At 47.6% G+C, this 16,873-nt stretch overlaps 1 protein-coding gene across 7 annotated transcripts in view; it reads right to left on the minus strand.

Annotated features, from left to right (window-relative positions):
• Positions 1-16,873, minus strand: part of ADCY10 (adenylate cyclase 10) — a 99,920-nt gene that overhangs the window by 5,306 nt on the left and 77,741 nt on the right. For 6 of the 7 annotated variants that reach the window (XM_075131468.1, XM_075131466.1, XM_075131467.1 and 3 more), the window contains 10 exons: positions 16,237-16,468; positions 14,314-14,421; positions 13,743-13,921; positions 10,950-11,106; positions 9,967-10,171; positions 9,787-9,883; positions 8,444-8,559; positions 3,900-4,017; positions 3,027-3,222; positions 74-262 (listed from right to left, as the gene is read on the minus strand). In XM_075131468.1, coding sequence (XP_074987569.1) covers positions 74-262; positions 3,027-3,222; positions 3,900-4,017; positions 8,444-8,559; positions 9,787-9,883; positions 9,967-10,171; positions 10,950-11,106; positions 13,743-13,921; positions 14,314-14,421; positions 16,237-16,468 — 1,597 coding nt within the window. The other variant, XM_075131469.1, reaches the window with a different exon arrangement.

Consider the following 16,873-nt stretch of genomic DNA (forward strand, 5'->3'; position numbering starts at 1 on the left):
ATCCCTTCCCAGAGACGAGCTCATCTGGTGCTCAAAGGAAAAAGCTTTCACATTACCAGTTCTCGGGACTTACATTGCTGATCTCCAGCCAGGATTTCTCCAGGAGGTTTCCATATATGTCACAGAGTTTGAATGCTTTGGATAGGTAGATTTGGCTCTGTTCTTCATTGCCCAACACCAGGAAGGTATAGGCTTTCAGGTGGTAAACCCTAGGGTAATAGATAGGGCTTGTGGAGCATCGAGAGAGAACCTGGTCCAAGTCCTAACAAGAGAACAATTGAGATTCATGTCAGGATGACATCCCAGAGCTTTGAGATCCCTTTGCAGGAATACAGTATGCCTGAGGAGAAGAGCCAGCTAGAAAGAATCAGGAAACCTGCAGAGAGATCAAAAGTAGCAGGGGGTGAGATAAAATCCAAGAGGATTCAGACTGTATGAACTTGTCTTGATCATGCACTTAGGCAGCACGCACTAACTTGGCTTTGCACTAGTCTCTTATCCAGCCTACAGGACAATTCCTCTTTGGGAACTGTGTACTCTGTGTGGCTGATTTCTCTTCTACCTCCTGTCCAGAGGCCACTCTGAGGGGATCCTAAAGATATGTTTCTTGAAAGCGAGTGGAATGGGAACGAGGGTCATCTGTCACAGTCTTAATAGCATCTTCTTCCACATCCTCACAACATCAGAATAATCTGTCATGGTTCTCTCACCCCACAAAGTACTGGCCCTGGAAGTTGAAGGGCTATAATAATGAAATACTGCTGTTTGATCAAGGGTTGCCCCCACTTTCTGAGACCTTCCACTGGCTTCCTGCCTCTTATTGCATCAAATTCAAGTTTCTCTGTCTCCCCTACAAAGCTCTACAATGTAGACATAAACCTAGCTGCACAGTACAAAAATGTCAATGCCTTCTCCCCTCCTCCGTCGCACAGCTGGACACATACAAATATAGAACATCACTTTTGACCAGTTTCCATGTTCCATGCCAAAAATAGAAGTGTGTATGTGTGATTTTCCCTCCTCTCCATTGTAGTGTATTATGGGGAAAAAAGAGTTTTTGCAATTCTTACCATCAATTTTTGGATGAATCAACTGGAAAGAAGCAAAATTAAGATCAACCTCCCCCTCCACTTGTGATAGACTTTGCATTAGTTATTGCTCATGCTAAGCTATAGTGCAACACCGAAGGGATTTCAAAACCAAACCACCACCTGAACAGCCGTTAAAACCACAGGGGCCCAAATAGGGAACTAGGCAATTCAAGGGAGGAGACCAAGGCTAGTAGAGCTGAGTAGATACACAGGACTGGAATGCTGCAGGTGTCAGGACCCTGGTATTGAATCCAAGTCCATTGGATTCCTCAATGGTACCCCCAGCCTCCATGCCATGGCAGCTTGCTGAGCCACTACCCATGACCGGCAGTCTTAGTGCTAAAGGCCTACGGCCCCACAGCAGGTAGGCTCCTGATTGGCTGGACTGACAGCATTCTCATTGGGCACCTGGACTATATAAAGACCCCGACAGGCAGAGGAATCTGTCTGAGCAGCAGGCCATTGTCTGCTGGCTGGTGCTTGGACCACCTTGCTGCCCTGCTGTTTTGCCTGACCTTGCCTTGCTGCCCTACTGTCTCACCTGACTCTGCCTTGCCTGACCGCATCTACCCTATCTTCCCAACCCACACCCTTGGATTGGATCTCCTGGCTACAGACCCCCTGCGAGAACTCTCACCATTGCCTGGGACTGCCTGTAATACCAATTGTCTTCCCAGTTACCAGACTACCCACATACCACGAGGCCATGACTCTGGACTGCCCCTAGTCTGTGTTAGGATATAGATATTCAGGCCTGTCTGTAAAGGCCTATACTCTAAGAATTTAGGTGTATTCTTATCACTTGGCTAGTTAGGGGTATAAAAGAAAGAATCAAAATCACTGTCTGCTGGTGTAAGGTCCTTCTCTTACTGTGACAGTCTGAGGCCCTGTGCTTAGGCTAAGATCTTTGGCTAAGCAGCAGAGGCAGCCATAAGCTGGGAACCGACCGGTCACATCCTCACATTCCAAACTAGTCACACTGAAATAAGGTGCTATTGGGCTGTTAGGACTACAATCCTGTCCTGATAGTGCCTATCACCTCCAGAGAAAGGCAAACGCTTAGAAAATGTAAAAGGAAACTTAGTTTGATAGCATCCTGTCTAGCAAGAACTCACTTATCAATAGCTGGGATGTGAAATCCTCACTTTTGTATTGTTTTGTCATTATAGTTCCCACTTTGCTATTGTTTGTCTGCATAATCTCTGTCCGGTTCTGTGAGTGTTCCTGCCTGCTGTATAATTAATTTTGCTGGGTGTAAACTAATTAAGGTGGTGGGATATAATTGGTTACATAATCATATTACAATACGTTAGGATTGGTTAGTTAAATTTCAGGAAAATGATTGGTTAAGGTATAGCAAAGCAGGACTCAAGTTTTACTATATAGTCTGCAGTCAATCAGGAAGTGAGTGGGTGGGGGCGTGGGGAGGGGAAATGGGAACAGGGAATGGAGGTGGGGAAATTGGAATCATGTTTTGCTAAGGGCAGGAATGGGAACAAGGACACAAGTGTAAGGCTCTGTGGTGTCAGAGCTGGGAAGGAGGATACTAAGGAAGGAAACTGGAATCATGCTTGCTAGAAGTTCACCCCAACAAACATCGAATTGTTTGTACCTTTGGACTTGGGGTATTGGTGCTCTCTGTTCATGCGAGAAGGACCAGGGAAGGAAGTGGGTGAAGGAATAAGCCCCCTAACAGTCTGCTTCCCGTCCTGACCTACCATAATGCCCAGTGGCAGAAAGGGAGGTGTCGGGAAACTTGACAGATGGCTGCTCTCAATGGGCCTGATTCAAAGCTTGTTGAAACCTGGAAAGACTCCTACTGACATCATGGGCTTTGGATCAGGTCCTCCATGCCCAGGAGATATCAGGCCTCCAGTTGCAGAGGTATTGCATTTTACAGTCTTTCCACACAATGTGAACTTCTCCCGCTCTCACCTTTAGCGTCTTAGTACGAGTGTCCCGGACACTTTCAGGCTTTTCCTCAATGTGTTTCCGTAGCACAAGGACCTCACACTCCAAGAATCTACAGAATCCACTGATAGCAAAGAATGAGGCGCTAGTTCTCCTCAGCAACCTTCTGGCCTTTTCAAAAGGCTCCTTGAAGTTTCCCCACTGATGAAGTCTGGCAAACCTAGATCACCAAGCAAGAGATCCACATAAGATTTGCTGTAGGGGATTAGACTATTGGACTGGCCAATGGCACCAATCTAGAGGAAGATGGAAAACTCACGCTGCATCTAGCCACCTGCACAGTGTTATACAATGGGGAGAGGAATTCTTCCTAATGCATGCAGCAAAGCATGAGATATGATTACCACCAACTTAGATTGTACTTTGGGGGCAGTGACTGTCTCGTTCTGTGTTTGTACAGCGCCGAGCACAGCAGGGTCCTGGTTCATGACTAGGGCCCCTAGTCACAATGATATTGATTATAATAATTTAGTGCAAAATAAAGATGTTTTTACTGAACCTAAAATTATCCATCCAAGGTATGTGACATGATGACAAAAACTTTTCAGCCACCCACCCCACTCCCCCAGATAATGTGGCCTTAAGGTTCATCAATACCCCATTCAGTCCTCTAGTAGAACTGACCCAATTCTGCCACCCTTTCTCACATTGAGAAGTACCTGATCAGCCAAGCAGTTACTCTGATTTCAGCAGGACTCATGGACTAAGGAGCTATTCAACATGAGTACAGATGGCGGAATCCAGCCCAAAGTTTCCAAGTTCCAAGCCACCATATGGCTAGATAAAGACTAAACTAGTAACACAGCAAAGTAATTTTGAGGAGACTTCGTATATTACCAAATAGCCAGGGATGAATACAGCCCCAGCATGATGCTGTTCTGAGACATAAGGATGCAGTTTTTTTCATTGCGCTGTATGAATTCCAGGCACTCTTTAAATGACTTAAATGAAAATCCTGTAAAAGACATTTGCATTAGAGAAGCCGTTTCCCCTTCTGGTGGGAGTGTACTTCCCTATTCTAAAACTTCAACAGGTACAAAGATAGAATCATAGAATCATAGAATATCAGGGTTGGAAGGGACCCCAGAAGGTCATCTAGTCCAACCCCCTGCTCGAAGCAGGACCAATTCCCAGTTAAATCATCCCAGCCAGGGCTTTGTCAAGCCTGACCTTAAAAACCTCTAAGGAAGGAGATTCTACCACCTCCCTAGGTAACGCATTCCAGTGTTTCACCACCCTCTTAGTGAAAAAGTTTTTCCTAATATCCAATCTAAACCTCCCCCACTGCAACTTGAGACCATTACTCCTCGTTCTGTCATCTGCTACCATTGAGAACAGTCTAGAGCCATCCTCTTTGGAACCCCCTTTCAGGTAGTTGAAAGCAGCTATCAAATCCCCCCTCATTCTTCTCTTCTGCAGGCTAAACAATCCCAGCTCCCTCAGCCTCTCCTCATAACTCATGTGTTCCAGACCCCTAATCGTTTTTGTTGCCCTTCGCTGGACTCTCTCCAATTTATCCACATCCTTCTTGAAGTGTGGGGCCCAAAACTGGACACAGTACTCCAGATGAGGCCTCACCAATGTCAAATAGAGGGGAACGATCACGTCCCTCGATCTGCTCGCTATGCCCCTACTTATACATCCCAAAATGCCATTGGCCTTCTTGGCAACAAGGGCACACTGCTGACTCATATCCAGCTTCTCGTCCACTGTCACCCCTAGGTCCTTTTCCGCAGAACTGCTGCCTAGCCATTCGGTCCCTAGTCTGTAGCTGTGCATTGGGTTCTTCCGTCCTAAGTGCAGGACCCTGCACTTATCCTTATTGAACCTCATCAGATTTCTTTTGGCCCAATCCTCCAATTTGTCTAGGTCCTTCTGTATCCTATCCCTCCCCTCCAGCGTATCTACCACTCCTCCCAGTTTAGTATCATCCGCAAATTTGCTGAGTGCAATCCACATCATCCTCCAGATCATTTATGAAGATATTGAACAAAACCGGCCCCAGGACCGACCCTTGGGGCACTCCACTTGATACCGGCTGCCAACTAGACATGGAGCCATTGATCACTACCCGTTGAGCCTGACAATCTAGCCAGCTTTCTACCCACCTTATAGTGCAAGATAGTCAAGAGGGATGTTGGAAGTAGCTGAATCACCTGGCAGAAAAAAATTCTCAGATCTCAATGGAAATCGAAAAGAAAAGCTGCAAGATTTGGGGTTTTAACTGAGCTCCTTAGGGCTGTCATAGGCTCTGTATCAGTGGTCTCTAGTGCAAGGGGAGAAACCCCGTACTGGGCAAAAAAAATGAAAGCATCAATAATCTTTCACCCAAGCATGCAGTCCGCTTTTAAACTGCCCATGTTTCTGTAACACCGAGACCCTGGTCATCAGCAGCTGGGATTGAACCTGGGACCTCTGGAGCTTAGTGCATGACCCTCTACTACATAAGCTAAAAGCCAACTGGCTCTTAGCTAAGGCTGTAGAGCAGACACATAATCTCTCTCTGAGGGTCTTGGTGCCACTAGATCGGACTGAACACCACACCCAGGAGGTGTGTGGGTTATATACTTCCCCTAGGTGATGGGGCATGTCCCGAGCTTCAGAGACTTCCCAGTTGAAATCCCAGACAAGCCCCCACTTGTAACACTGACAGACCCCAGTCATCATTGAACCTGGGACCTCGGGAGCTTAGTGCATGAGCCTCTACTGCATGAGCTAAAAGCCAACAGGCTGTTAGCTAAGGCTATAGAGCAGACTCATAACCTCTCTCTAAGTGGACTCACAACCTCTCTCTAAGTGGCCATTAGATGGGACAGAACTCCACACTCAGGAGGTGTGTGGATTACATTTGTTCTCCACAATGGATGCAATGCAGGGATGGGCAAAGTAATTCATATGTTGTGGAGCAGCAGCAGTCCTTCCATAAGGAAAGTTGCCACTTGGGTCCCATTATCCATCCCTCTCTTTCTAAAAGGTGTTTTTGAAAGAGGTTCTCCTTAAACTACAGAGCAGAAAAAGAGTTTCAAAATTCTTCCAACTTTTTTGCCACTTTTGTAAGGGATAAAAAACAAACAACCACAACCAAAAACCCAAAGAGAATTGGCTTCAGCAGATCACTGCCTTTGATCACGACTATAAGGTGGGTAGAAAGTTGGCTAGATTGTCAGGCTCAACGGGTAGTGATCAATGGCTCCATGTCTAGTTGGCAGCCGGTGTTAAGTGGAGTGCCCCAGGGATCGGTCCTGGGGCCGGTTTTGTTCAATATCTTCATAAATGATCTGGAGGATGATGTGGATTGCACTCTCAGCAAATTTGCGGATGATACTAAACTGGGAGGAGTGGTAGATACGCTGGAGGGCAGAGATAGGATACAGAGGGACCTAGACAAATTGGAGGATTGGGCCAAAAGAAATCTGATGAGGTTCAATAAGGATAAGTGCAGGGTCCTGCACTTAGGACGGAAGAACCCAATGCACAGCTACAGACTAGGGACCGAATGGCTAGGCAGCAGTTCTGCGGAAAAGGACCTAGGGGTGACAGTGGACGAGAAGCTGGATATGAGTCAGCAGTGTGCCCTTGTTGCCAAGAAGGCCAATGGCATTTTGGGATGTATAAGTAGGGGCATAGTGAGCAGATCGAGGGACGTGATCATCCCCCTCTATTTGACATTGGTGAGGCCTCATCTGGAGTACTGTGTCCAGTTTTGGGCCCCACACTACAAGAAGGATGTGGATAAATTGGAAAGAGTCCAGCGGAGGGCAACAAAAATGATTAGGGATCTGGAACACATGACTTATGAGGAGAGGCTGAGGGAACTGGGATTGTTTAGTCTGCAGAAGAGAAGAATGAGGGGGGATTTGATAGCTGCTTTCAACTACCTTAGAGGTGGTTCCAGAGAGGATGGTTCTAGACTATTCTCAGTGGTAGAAGAGGACAGGACAAAGAGTAATGGTCTCAAGTTGCAATGTGGGAGGTTTAGGTTGGATATTAGGAAAAACTTTTTCACTAGGAGGGTGGTGAAACACTGGAATGCGTTACCTAGGGAGGTGGTAGAATCTCCTTCCTTAGAAGTTTTTAAGGTCAGGCTTGACAAAGCCCTGGCTGGGATGATTTAATTGGGGATGGGTCCTGCTTTTGAGCAGGGGGTTGGACTAGATGACCTCCTGAGGTCCCTTCCAACCCTGATATTCTATGATTCTATGATTGTGAGAGTAACCTCGCCTACAATAAGTTATTGAACACGTTCAACAGATACTCCAAGGAACAGACATTCCTACACTGACTAGCTTGGTGTAGCATGTAAAAGGACTGCTGGAGCCCTAGACTTTCACTGCAAGGAAAGTCTCTAGCCCTTTCCCTTGAAGAAGCAGAGCTCACAGCATAGATCAGTAGGGAGGCTAGACTTGTCAAAGAAAAAGGTTTCCCACCACCAATCAAAGGCTCACAAGGGAGTTCTCCCCTCTTGCAGACCTCAGAAACCCACTGTAAGGTGGTGTGAAGTGACCACCTGATCTCCCAGCCAAGCCCCCTGTTCTCACCCCATCCCCCACTTTGTGGGCTTTCTGAAGTGTGTACGAAGGGAGCTGTGGTCCTGGAGACCTTAGGTCTATGATTCAATGTTTTATCGGCCTAATTAAGTCAGTTAGGGAAGTGATTTTTTTAATGAGATAGCTGTGCCAGCCAAAGCCCTAGCACATAGCAGCTATACCAGGGGAAAGGGCTTTTGCCAGTACAGTTTATGTCTTTCACCAAATCGGTATAAGATGTACCATCCAAAGGATTTTTTTGCTGGTATAATTGCATCTCCATTAGCAGGGTTTTGCCAATTCAGCCACACTGAATAAATTTGTCTGCTCAGATAAATTTGTTAGTCTCTAAGGTGCCACAAGTACTCCTTTTCTTTTTGCGGATACAGACTAACATGGCTGCTACTCTGAAAACTGATAGTTATACTGGCAAAGGTTTTAAGTGTACACAAGGCTTTAGCTGTGCGGAGTGCCAGGGAGCTAAAAGGAGCAGGGTGATTGGGGGGTAGAGATCAGGGGAATTCCTCCATGCCGGCTGAGTGAAGTCTGCAAAACCCCAGTTAGCCTTAGGAGGTTTGTTGGCCAACTTTACAACCTCCCACACTTGTATGAGAATATCCCAAAAGCTTCAACGTTCACACAGACATCAACATCCCCTCATCGGAGCTACCACCCCTTTTCTGTTAAACCTTTTAGCTCTCTTCTTTAAAAGCATGTCAATTGCAGTGTAACCACAAACGAGATGCCAGAACGGCGCCACCATTTTTTGGCAGTGTTGACATGGCGACTGTCCCTGTCCAGGAGTGTCTTTGCAAAGCACGCCATTATCTGTTGTCCTCATCACACAGTACTTACCAGCATAAAGCAAGAGTTCTAAACAGTAAGAAAAGAAATAAGCCATCCCAATGATTCTCTCCTCCTTAACGACCAACTCCTCCATCCAACTCAGCACTCGCACACAATCTTGGTACCTAGACACCATGGAGAATTATTGCATGACTCATTTTATTCTGGGGTGTTTCTCCACTATCCCTTCATTTCCTTTCCTCTTTCCATGTCTCATTCTCTATGCTCCCATCCATCATTCCACTCATGTATCTATCCTATTTTTCTCTCCAAGGATCTTCGGCAAACAAGCTTATGGAGAAGGGCTTCAAGGATGCCTGACAAAATAGCGAGTGGATAGAGACATTCCACTGTGGTCCTTCCCAGGTGCACGAAGTATCCCTATGTGCATATAAGTGTCTGCAAGGTCCACTGTGACTAGCTAGTTGCCTTTCCAGCTGGTCATTGACAAGGAAAAGCACCAGGAACGGTGCATATAGAAGCCAGGTGGCCAACCTATCACCGCAGACAAACATGCCCCAGCAGAAGGAACAGTTGTGAGAACAAGTGTGTTCAGGAAGCCATTGTGGCTCAGAGAGAGTCGTTATAGAGGGATGTCTAATAAGAAGCAGACCAGTCTTCTAATCTGCTGGGGTGGGAGGAAATAAGGGTGCCACATGACTCCAGTTGACACTTCTGAGCTATGTGACAGAGGTACCTGTATCCCAAGTATGGGGATCCAAACTGCCTCCTCGTGAGGAAGAAATTCACTTCAGAAGAAAAGTACCAGCCATCCAAAGCAAAAAGCCAAACTTAGCCTGTCCATACTTCCTTACTTCCTGGCTCTATAGACCAGGGAGTTCCTTGGTCCCAGATCTTTCTGTCAAGGGCACATTGTTCTCATCGATAGTAATTCACATTAAGAGCTGTTAGATATTGCTCAGTATTATCCCTCCATCTCCTCCTTGGTCAGCCGTGAGGCCGGACACCATAAATAGGGCCCTGTGTAAATCACATTTTCGTGGAGGGCATGGAAAATGCCCCCAAACTGTGGTCTTTGACATATTTTTCCTTACAGTTAACTACATTTACTTGTCAAATTCATTCCTTGCAAACTGTTGGGAATTTTCTAAAAAAAAAAAGGTGATTTATACAGGGCCTTAAACATAAGGATGCCCTTCCTAGAGACACTAACTTACGTGGTCTGTCTTCTGTCATTGTAACCACATGCCCTGCCCACTGAAGTCATTGGGAATTCTTTACTTTTACTATACTTGGGTCTCCATCGACCTCCCACAGTACCCTATTAGATTTCTTCTCTACACACCATTCTCCTTAGCCCATCCATATGGGAACATAAATTTGCATCATACCTGATGCTCAGAAAGAGAGCTTTGAAGAGCATGCAGAGAACCAGATAGTCTAGCTTGGGTTTCTTCAGACGCACACACATTTCATGGGCTCGATAGCCTGTGGAGAAAACAAATGTATTAAGTGTCTCTCCCTTAATACTGACACCTTCTCTTCACAGTATATGATGAAAGCAGACTTACCTAATTGAATAGATAGGGGCAGGTTACCCAAGCAGAGCTTCATATAGGCCAATGACTGTGCTAATTTAACTGTTGTTAATAGCCCTCCTCCAATAACCTGGAGGTGAGAGCTACGCTGGATGGCCATCAGCTCATATTTCATCCATTCATCTTGGTAACCCATCATCTGGCAGCAGAGTGAGAATTCCGTATAGGACGAAATGATCTAAAATGTTCCAAACAAGAAAAAACAAGAGCCTGAAACTGTTGACTGAATCGTTATCTTGTGTAGGTTCAAAAGGGACACATGGATAAACCAGAAGCCCCCAAATTTCTTTGTTCCTTTTTCTCTTACAACATTGACCATTAAAAAAAATTAGGATTATTAATACTAACATTTATTATGCTCATGTCTAAAGGCTCCATTCAGGATCCTGCCCCCCGTGCTAGGTGCTAAGGCACAGAATATAAACTAGTGTAAATAAAATTAGCAATAGCTTAAAAATCAAAACCAAGCTGAACTGTTACAATAAAAAAATGAAACTGAACCTCAGATCAACTCTTTTGGGAGGTTTAAAAAAGCTTGGTGAACTGTAATTGTTTGTCATTTCACCACATCTCTGCCTCCCTAGTTCTTACCAGAGACAGAAGTGCTGCAACATTACAAGGAAGACCATGGGCATGTTTTACCAGCCAAGACAGAAAGGAGCAAGCATGCTGGAAATCTGACAAGAAATCTGGTTTTCCATGAGATTTCCAGCCCCAGAGGCTTAGACAGTGTGAATGAGGTTCAGAAAAACATCAGAACATTGGGATGATTATCCAAAGCAAAGCTTTTACAGGTCAACCCATTGCTCGTTGAAATCAGACATCTGCTCCATAACAGCCAGGATGCCCCAATTGCAGGGTGTGTCCTGTCATCACAGTTACTTCCAATGCTGCTAGTTACTTCCTCTTCTTTGGGGGCAGGAGGAGAGGGTTCCCAGCGGCAAGGGTGGACCCACCTGGCTCTCATCCTCCGATTCCTCTGCTGAGTTCACCTTCATGAGCGCTGCCAGACGACAGAACTTCTTGCTGTTTGTAGCAGTGTCCAGGCTGAAGAGTTGCCACAATAAGGAAAGGCAGTGGCCCTGCTGGTACAGGAAAGCTAATTTCTTCTCCCTATCACACAAGAGACATCTTTAGCCAGAGCAGATCACAGCAGCACAAAGATCTCACTATTGCTACTAATTAAACAGAGAGCCGGGGTGGGAGGAGGAAGAGGCGGGATCCTGAACTGGACTTTTCCTCCTCCTCCTAGGAGAGGAGACATGGAGGATTCCAGGAGCAGGAAAGGGGAAAGGAGGAAGTAGCAATTGGATGATGGGGTATCAATTGGGGGAGGGCCAGTCAGCGGAGGGATGGCATTGTGGGGGAAGTGGATGTAGAAGCAGGGAGGTTGGGGGTAACTGTGGGCATTGGGAAGGAAGGGGAACTCTGCTCCCCAACTTTGGCTGGCTGCAGAAGGGAGCAGCACAGAGGAACCTGAGGCTGCTTTATGCAGCAATACTGAGAACCCTCCCCCTTCCCTGGCCACTACAGATCAGCTGTTAGGTTCCAGCCAGTGGGGATTAGCCATTGTAGCCCTGTGCCAGCAGGGGTTGCTCTGTCAGCAGAGGGGAGCAGGAGGGGCTTGGCTAGGGCATGAGGCAGCACCATTGGCTGGGGCAGAGGCTTCTCCCCCACCATCCTGCAAGCATGGGGAGGTACAGTTATGGGGAGGATCAGAGGGGACAGCTGTGATGGAGATATGGGGAAAGCCATGCTGTCAACTCTCATGATAGTTGGCATTTTTCTTAAAGCCCCAGCTCCTGGAGTCATGGGATCACAGGAAAACCTTGGCTGCCATTTATTATTTCAAAAGAACAAGGTTCATATTGTGAAGAAAAGCTTGAGAGACTGGTGATCTTGGGGGAAGGGAAGAGAAGCCAGAAGAGCTGAGGGGGAGAGAAACTGACTGGGATGGGATGCTGTTTGGGGCAGAGAGAACGAGGAGTCTGAGGCAAGAGGGAGAGAAGGAGTGAGTGTGGGGAAAGCAAGAGGGGAGACTGGGAACTGATGGAGGAGAATCTTGACAGGCGGTGCAGCACAGCTGGCTCAGGGGGGAGCTGTTGGGGAGTCTGGATGGATTTCACATGGAGAGAAGTCTGGAGAGGGAAAGAGGGTGGAAGCTCAGCTCACCATCTGGAGACTGCTACAGTGTAGGCTGGGAGCCTGCCACTGGGGACACTGTAGCGGGAGGCCAAAGTAGGTGTTGGGTGTTTTGTTGAGGGGTATTGGATGAAAGGCAGTTGTGCTGGGACATTTTGGTGATCCAGGGAGGAGGGTGGCTTCATGGCAGGGAATGACTGTCCATCTCCCCAACCAGTGAGGGCAAGAGGTGAATGTAATGTGGGTGGGGGGGAGTTGTGGCAGCCGGAAGGGGGTTCCAGCAGAGATGGGGAAGAAGGTGAGCAGAGGAGGAGGGTGGCAGCAGCAGGGGGATACGGTGAGGTACGTTGGGGATTCCTAGGGGAGAGGTGAGACAGCCTGACTCTCCCCTTGTGCCTCAACCCAAACTCTGTCATCTCACCCCTCAGGGCCTCACCTACCCCTCCTAGAATCCAGCCTTTTCCTGCTCACTTTTCCCCCCACTCCTAAAATCCCCCTGCTGGACCATCTGTCACTTCTACCTGTCCTCACTACCTCACCTTCACCCCCAAGCACCCCATCTTCTGACTCCCCTTCTCCCCTCCTGCCTTAACCTTTCACCTCTGCCACTTCCTCCTTTCTACTGCCTTAACCCTCACCAGCCGGTACCCCGGGCTGCCTCACTGATCTCTGCCCCCAACCCCTCCCCTTCTGTTCCACCACTGCCTCCCCTCCACTGGGGCTCCCTTATCTCCCCCTGCTTCCCTCTCCACAGCACGTCCCCCATTAAGCACCCCACTCTGATATCTCCCCTTCCTGTGGTACCTCCATCCCCTCATGCTGATACCCCCACTGCCTCACCTCTCTCTCTCTGCTTGAATCCCCAACAATACTATCCCGCATGGCCCAAAGGGTCTTTCCATAACACCAGATGCTTTTCCTTGCTTCCTCTGCCCCCATTGGCCCCAAAGCCCATGGCTCCCAACAGAGCTTCTCCTAATCTCAGGTGCCCTTTCACCTACGACATCCCTGAACCACTAAGATGATGACTTCTTGCTCCACAACCTAAAAGAATGCTCGTAAACACATTACACAGCCATGCAGTAGAATATATTCTGTTAAAGCACTGACACTGTTCAGGTAGATTATTTATAGTGCAAATAAAAACCTTACAAACTTGTTTACATATGTTGCACCCATTTTTAATCACAAACGGGTAAATTGAAGCACTGTTCCCAGACTGAAATATGAGCATTCCCATGACGAGACTGGTTAGCGAGGAGAGGCCAACATTTGGAAATAATGCCTTTAGCAGTAGCAGGGAGTATAAATATATTCTCAAAAGCACATGCATTTCTTTGCAATCGATTCCTGTTTTCCAAAATAAATGCCTCGCTTTAAGGTACTGTACCATTGGGAATGCACATATCTGTAATTCCCCCTTCACTAGAGTATGTAAACACCACTATTTAAAGCCCCCACTCTTCATGTGCTTAATTTGAAGCATGCAAGTTACATGCTTCCAATTAAGCATGTGCTTAAGTGTTTGCAGGATTGAGGTCTAAATGACAACCAGGGACTAAGGTAAAATCCACCCAACTTGGTTTTACTCCAGTTCTACTTCCTACCCTTTACTGCGACTATACAAGAATTGCTGCTTCTTCTGGTGAGACGCGTGCTTTGACACTTCCACCAGAGTCTTAAAAAAGACTCCAATCAAGGTAAACGGGAATCTTCTGTTTAATAAAATCAAAGCCTTCCTGATAAATTTCTTTGCCAAATTCATTTGGCCCATGTTATAACAGACCTGCAGAGAGGAAGGGAGAGTGAGACAAAGACCGTTTGTAACATTATCAGCCAGCTGCACGTTCCAAAATGGTCGGGCTCTCAGCTGCCATTTTCTAGCATGACATCAATGCTGGAGCCAAGGGCGGAGGTGGGGAGTAGAGAGTAGGTTGGGTTAAACCTCATTGAAACTGTTGTGACCTCCACCCCTCTTTTAAGATAGCTGTGAGAGACAACTCAGTGGCCCCACCTAAAGCAAAGGGGGCATGCAAGCCCATCCAGTAGTTTGGACTTTTAGTTTTGGATGAGATTGTACGGACATAGGAGGGAGACACAGAAAACCTCCAATCATCTTCCAGGATGGCCCCGACCAGATACATAAGGAGGTTCTTCAATATCTTGCTGTCTCTTTACCTCACCCTTCAGGCTGTAGAAGGTAGCTTCCTCAAACTGGTTAATTACAGTCGCTCTGAAGTCCACCGATTTGATCAGATTCTCTGCTGTATTCAAATTGCAAAAGGCCTAAAGCAAAGCAAACCACAGAGAAGGGTGGGTGACCATCTGTGCCGCACACTTTCTCCAACCCCACCACCCGCTGAAGAGAGAAGGCTGGATTCTCCCATCTGCTACGGCCACTGCAAGCAGCCGGAGATGGCCAATGGAGAATCCCCTCTGCGCAGGGGGAGGCAGCTCTGTGTCTCCTGCTCCCCTTCTCCCATGCCCTGTGGCAGGGGAAGGAGGGAGTGTCCTGAGGGCAAGGTGGGAGCGGAATGGGGTCATGGCAAAGCTTTACACCTGATTTTCCACTAGTGGAAGCCTAAGCTAGAGCTGCTCTTGTGCAGCTATCTCACGCCAGGGCAACATGGCACTGAATCATGGAGCTGCAGCTGTGCACCCTGTCTCTTTGCCACCCTAGCTGTGCTCACTCAGGGGTGAATCAAGCCACAAAGCAAAGGGAGCTCTCTTCACCCTGTCTAGGACAGCAACATTGCTTTCTTTCCCCTGGGAGTAACCCTGGAGCTGCCTGTAGAGCTGGGACATAATGCCCATGGGTTTCTTTGGCTGAATGTATAGAGGAAATGTAGTAGTGAAGGACTGATGGCACTGAGTCCCAGTCACCCTTCAACCCCCCCACCCTCCTCCACACACACAGCCCTGCCGATGCACCTTACTCCTGACCTGCGTGCCACCTCCTCCAGGCTATTCCAGTCGAGGGCCCCTTCCACAGCTCAGTAGCATACTCCAAACCTGACTAGAAGCACCCCATCTCTCCCATGAGCTCTCCATGGTAGAGATTGCTAACTCATATGATGAGTTTTGTCATATGACTAAATGTCACCCAGAGACTACGATGGGCTTCCCAAAATCATGTCCCTAATGATCTCCTTATCCTGCCACCCCCCACCCCCATGCCCCCAGCCTCTTGAGGACTGAGGCTAGTGCCCTAAACCACCACGCCTTTGAACATTCCTCACCCCACTCTCGCCACTATAGTCACTATACTGGGGGGATGGGTGAAACCGCCTTGAGGTCAATGGGTGTTAGAGCCGGCCTTCACTCCAGACAAATGTATAAGGCACTCAGCTCTTTTCTGGAACAGACAGCTAAAGCAATAGGAGCCTCCCCCCAAAACACAGGCCACAGGCAAAGCTGGAGCAGGAGTTGATCCATGTGACCTAAGAGGTTTCCTGGGAGTCTGATAACAAACACAGGGCTGGGGATTGACTGGATTGCACAGGCGTGTGTGGGTGTGAGAAATACCACAGAAAGACCCAGAGAAGTCAGAAGAAAGCCAAGGACAGCCACAGAAGGACTTGTAGCATGACCCAGAGAAAAAGGTGAGAGAGAGAGCATTTGGGCACAGTGCTGTCTGGAAAGAAGCTTGGATCTGTGAGCAATTAACTGTCTCCAGCTGTTTGAGTCCTACAGTGTTCAGGGAAACAGAACTTTATGTACATTCCTTGTAAATAAAGAGAATTGCATCAATGACATGCCTGACTCAGTTTCTCCTTCTAATAGAAACAACCCACAGGATCCCAAATTTTGACTAAAAGCTCAGGTCAAAAGGGGTAATAATATTAAACCGGCTGTATGCTTGTAATCTCCCATGTGCTATGTCTGTGACATTAAAATCCTGCGCCACAGCTCAGGGTCTCTAACAAAGTAGGAAGGAGAGGCAAGGAAAATGTAGGGCCTAACACCACCATTCTGAAAGAATCAAAGAACATGTGTTCCTAGATGAAATCTGGGACAGCCTGTTAATATGGAGAGAAGTAAGAGGGAAACCAAGGGAGAGGACATGAACTCGCATGGGATCAAGGGAGCAAAGCAGCTCACCATGTAGTTGTTTGACAGATGTAAGTAAGCCGCTGCACACTCCAACAAGTAATACAAGGCTCTGGCGTATTCGCCCATCGCCATGCAGTGCCGGGCCAGGGGCACAAAGACAGACTCCACGATCTCTTCACATTTGCAGGATCCCAAGCGCCTGATCTTCTCCTGGTCCCTGTCGGAATGCTGAATGATCTCGTCCAGCCTCTCCAGAAACTCCTTCTCTATCTCTTCAGCTCTGGCCAGAGACAAGATGGCAGAGAAGGGGCAGGATTCCCCTGTTACAAGGCTTTCTTGTGTGTCCGCGTGCGCAGGGTTCGGTAGAATTCACAGTTCTAATTCCCTGGTGCTGTTTTTATGTTGTTCTCGTGACCCAGGGAATGGTGCTCTCTGTCCCTAAACTCCTAGCCCCTCCTGGGCCTTTACGGCACAATTCTAGAGGAAGACTATGGTATTCCTTTATGCAGGGCAAGTTTAAGGCAATCTGCAGCTCTTGGCACACCCCCACATGAGGTCTTGTGGCCACTAGAGGGTGGACATGTGGCAATTCTCTCCCACCACCATCTCCAACAGGCACAGCAGAGCCCCCCTTCTCCCTGGGCCATGCCCTGTCTGCTGTGGGGTGGGCTCAAGCAGCTTCCTC

This window comes from Caretta caretta, chromosome 8 (genome assembly GCF_965140235.1).
Source record: "Caretta caretta isolate rCarCar2 chromosome 8, rCarCar1.hap1, whole genome shotgun sequence".
NCBI lineage: Eukaryota > Metazoa > Chordata > Testudines > Cheloniidae > Caretta > Caretta caretta.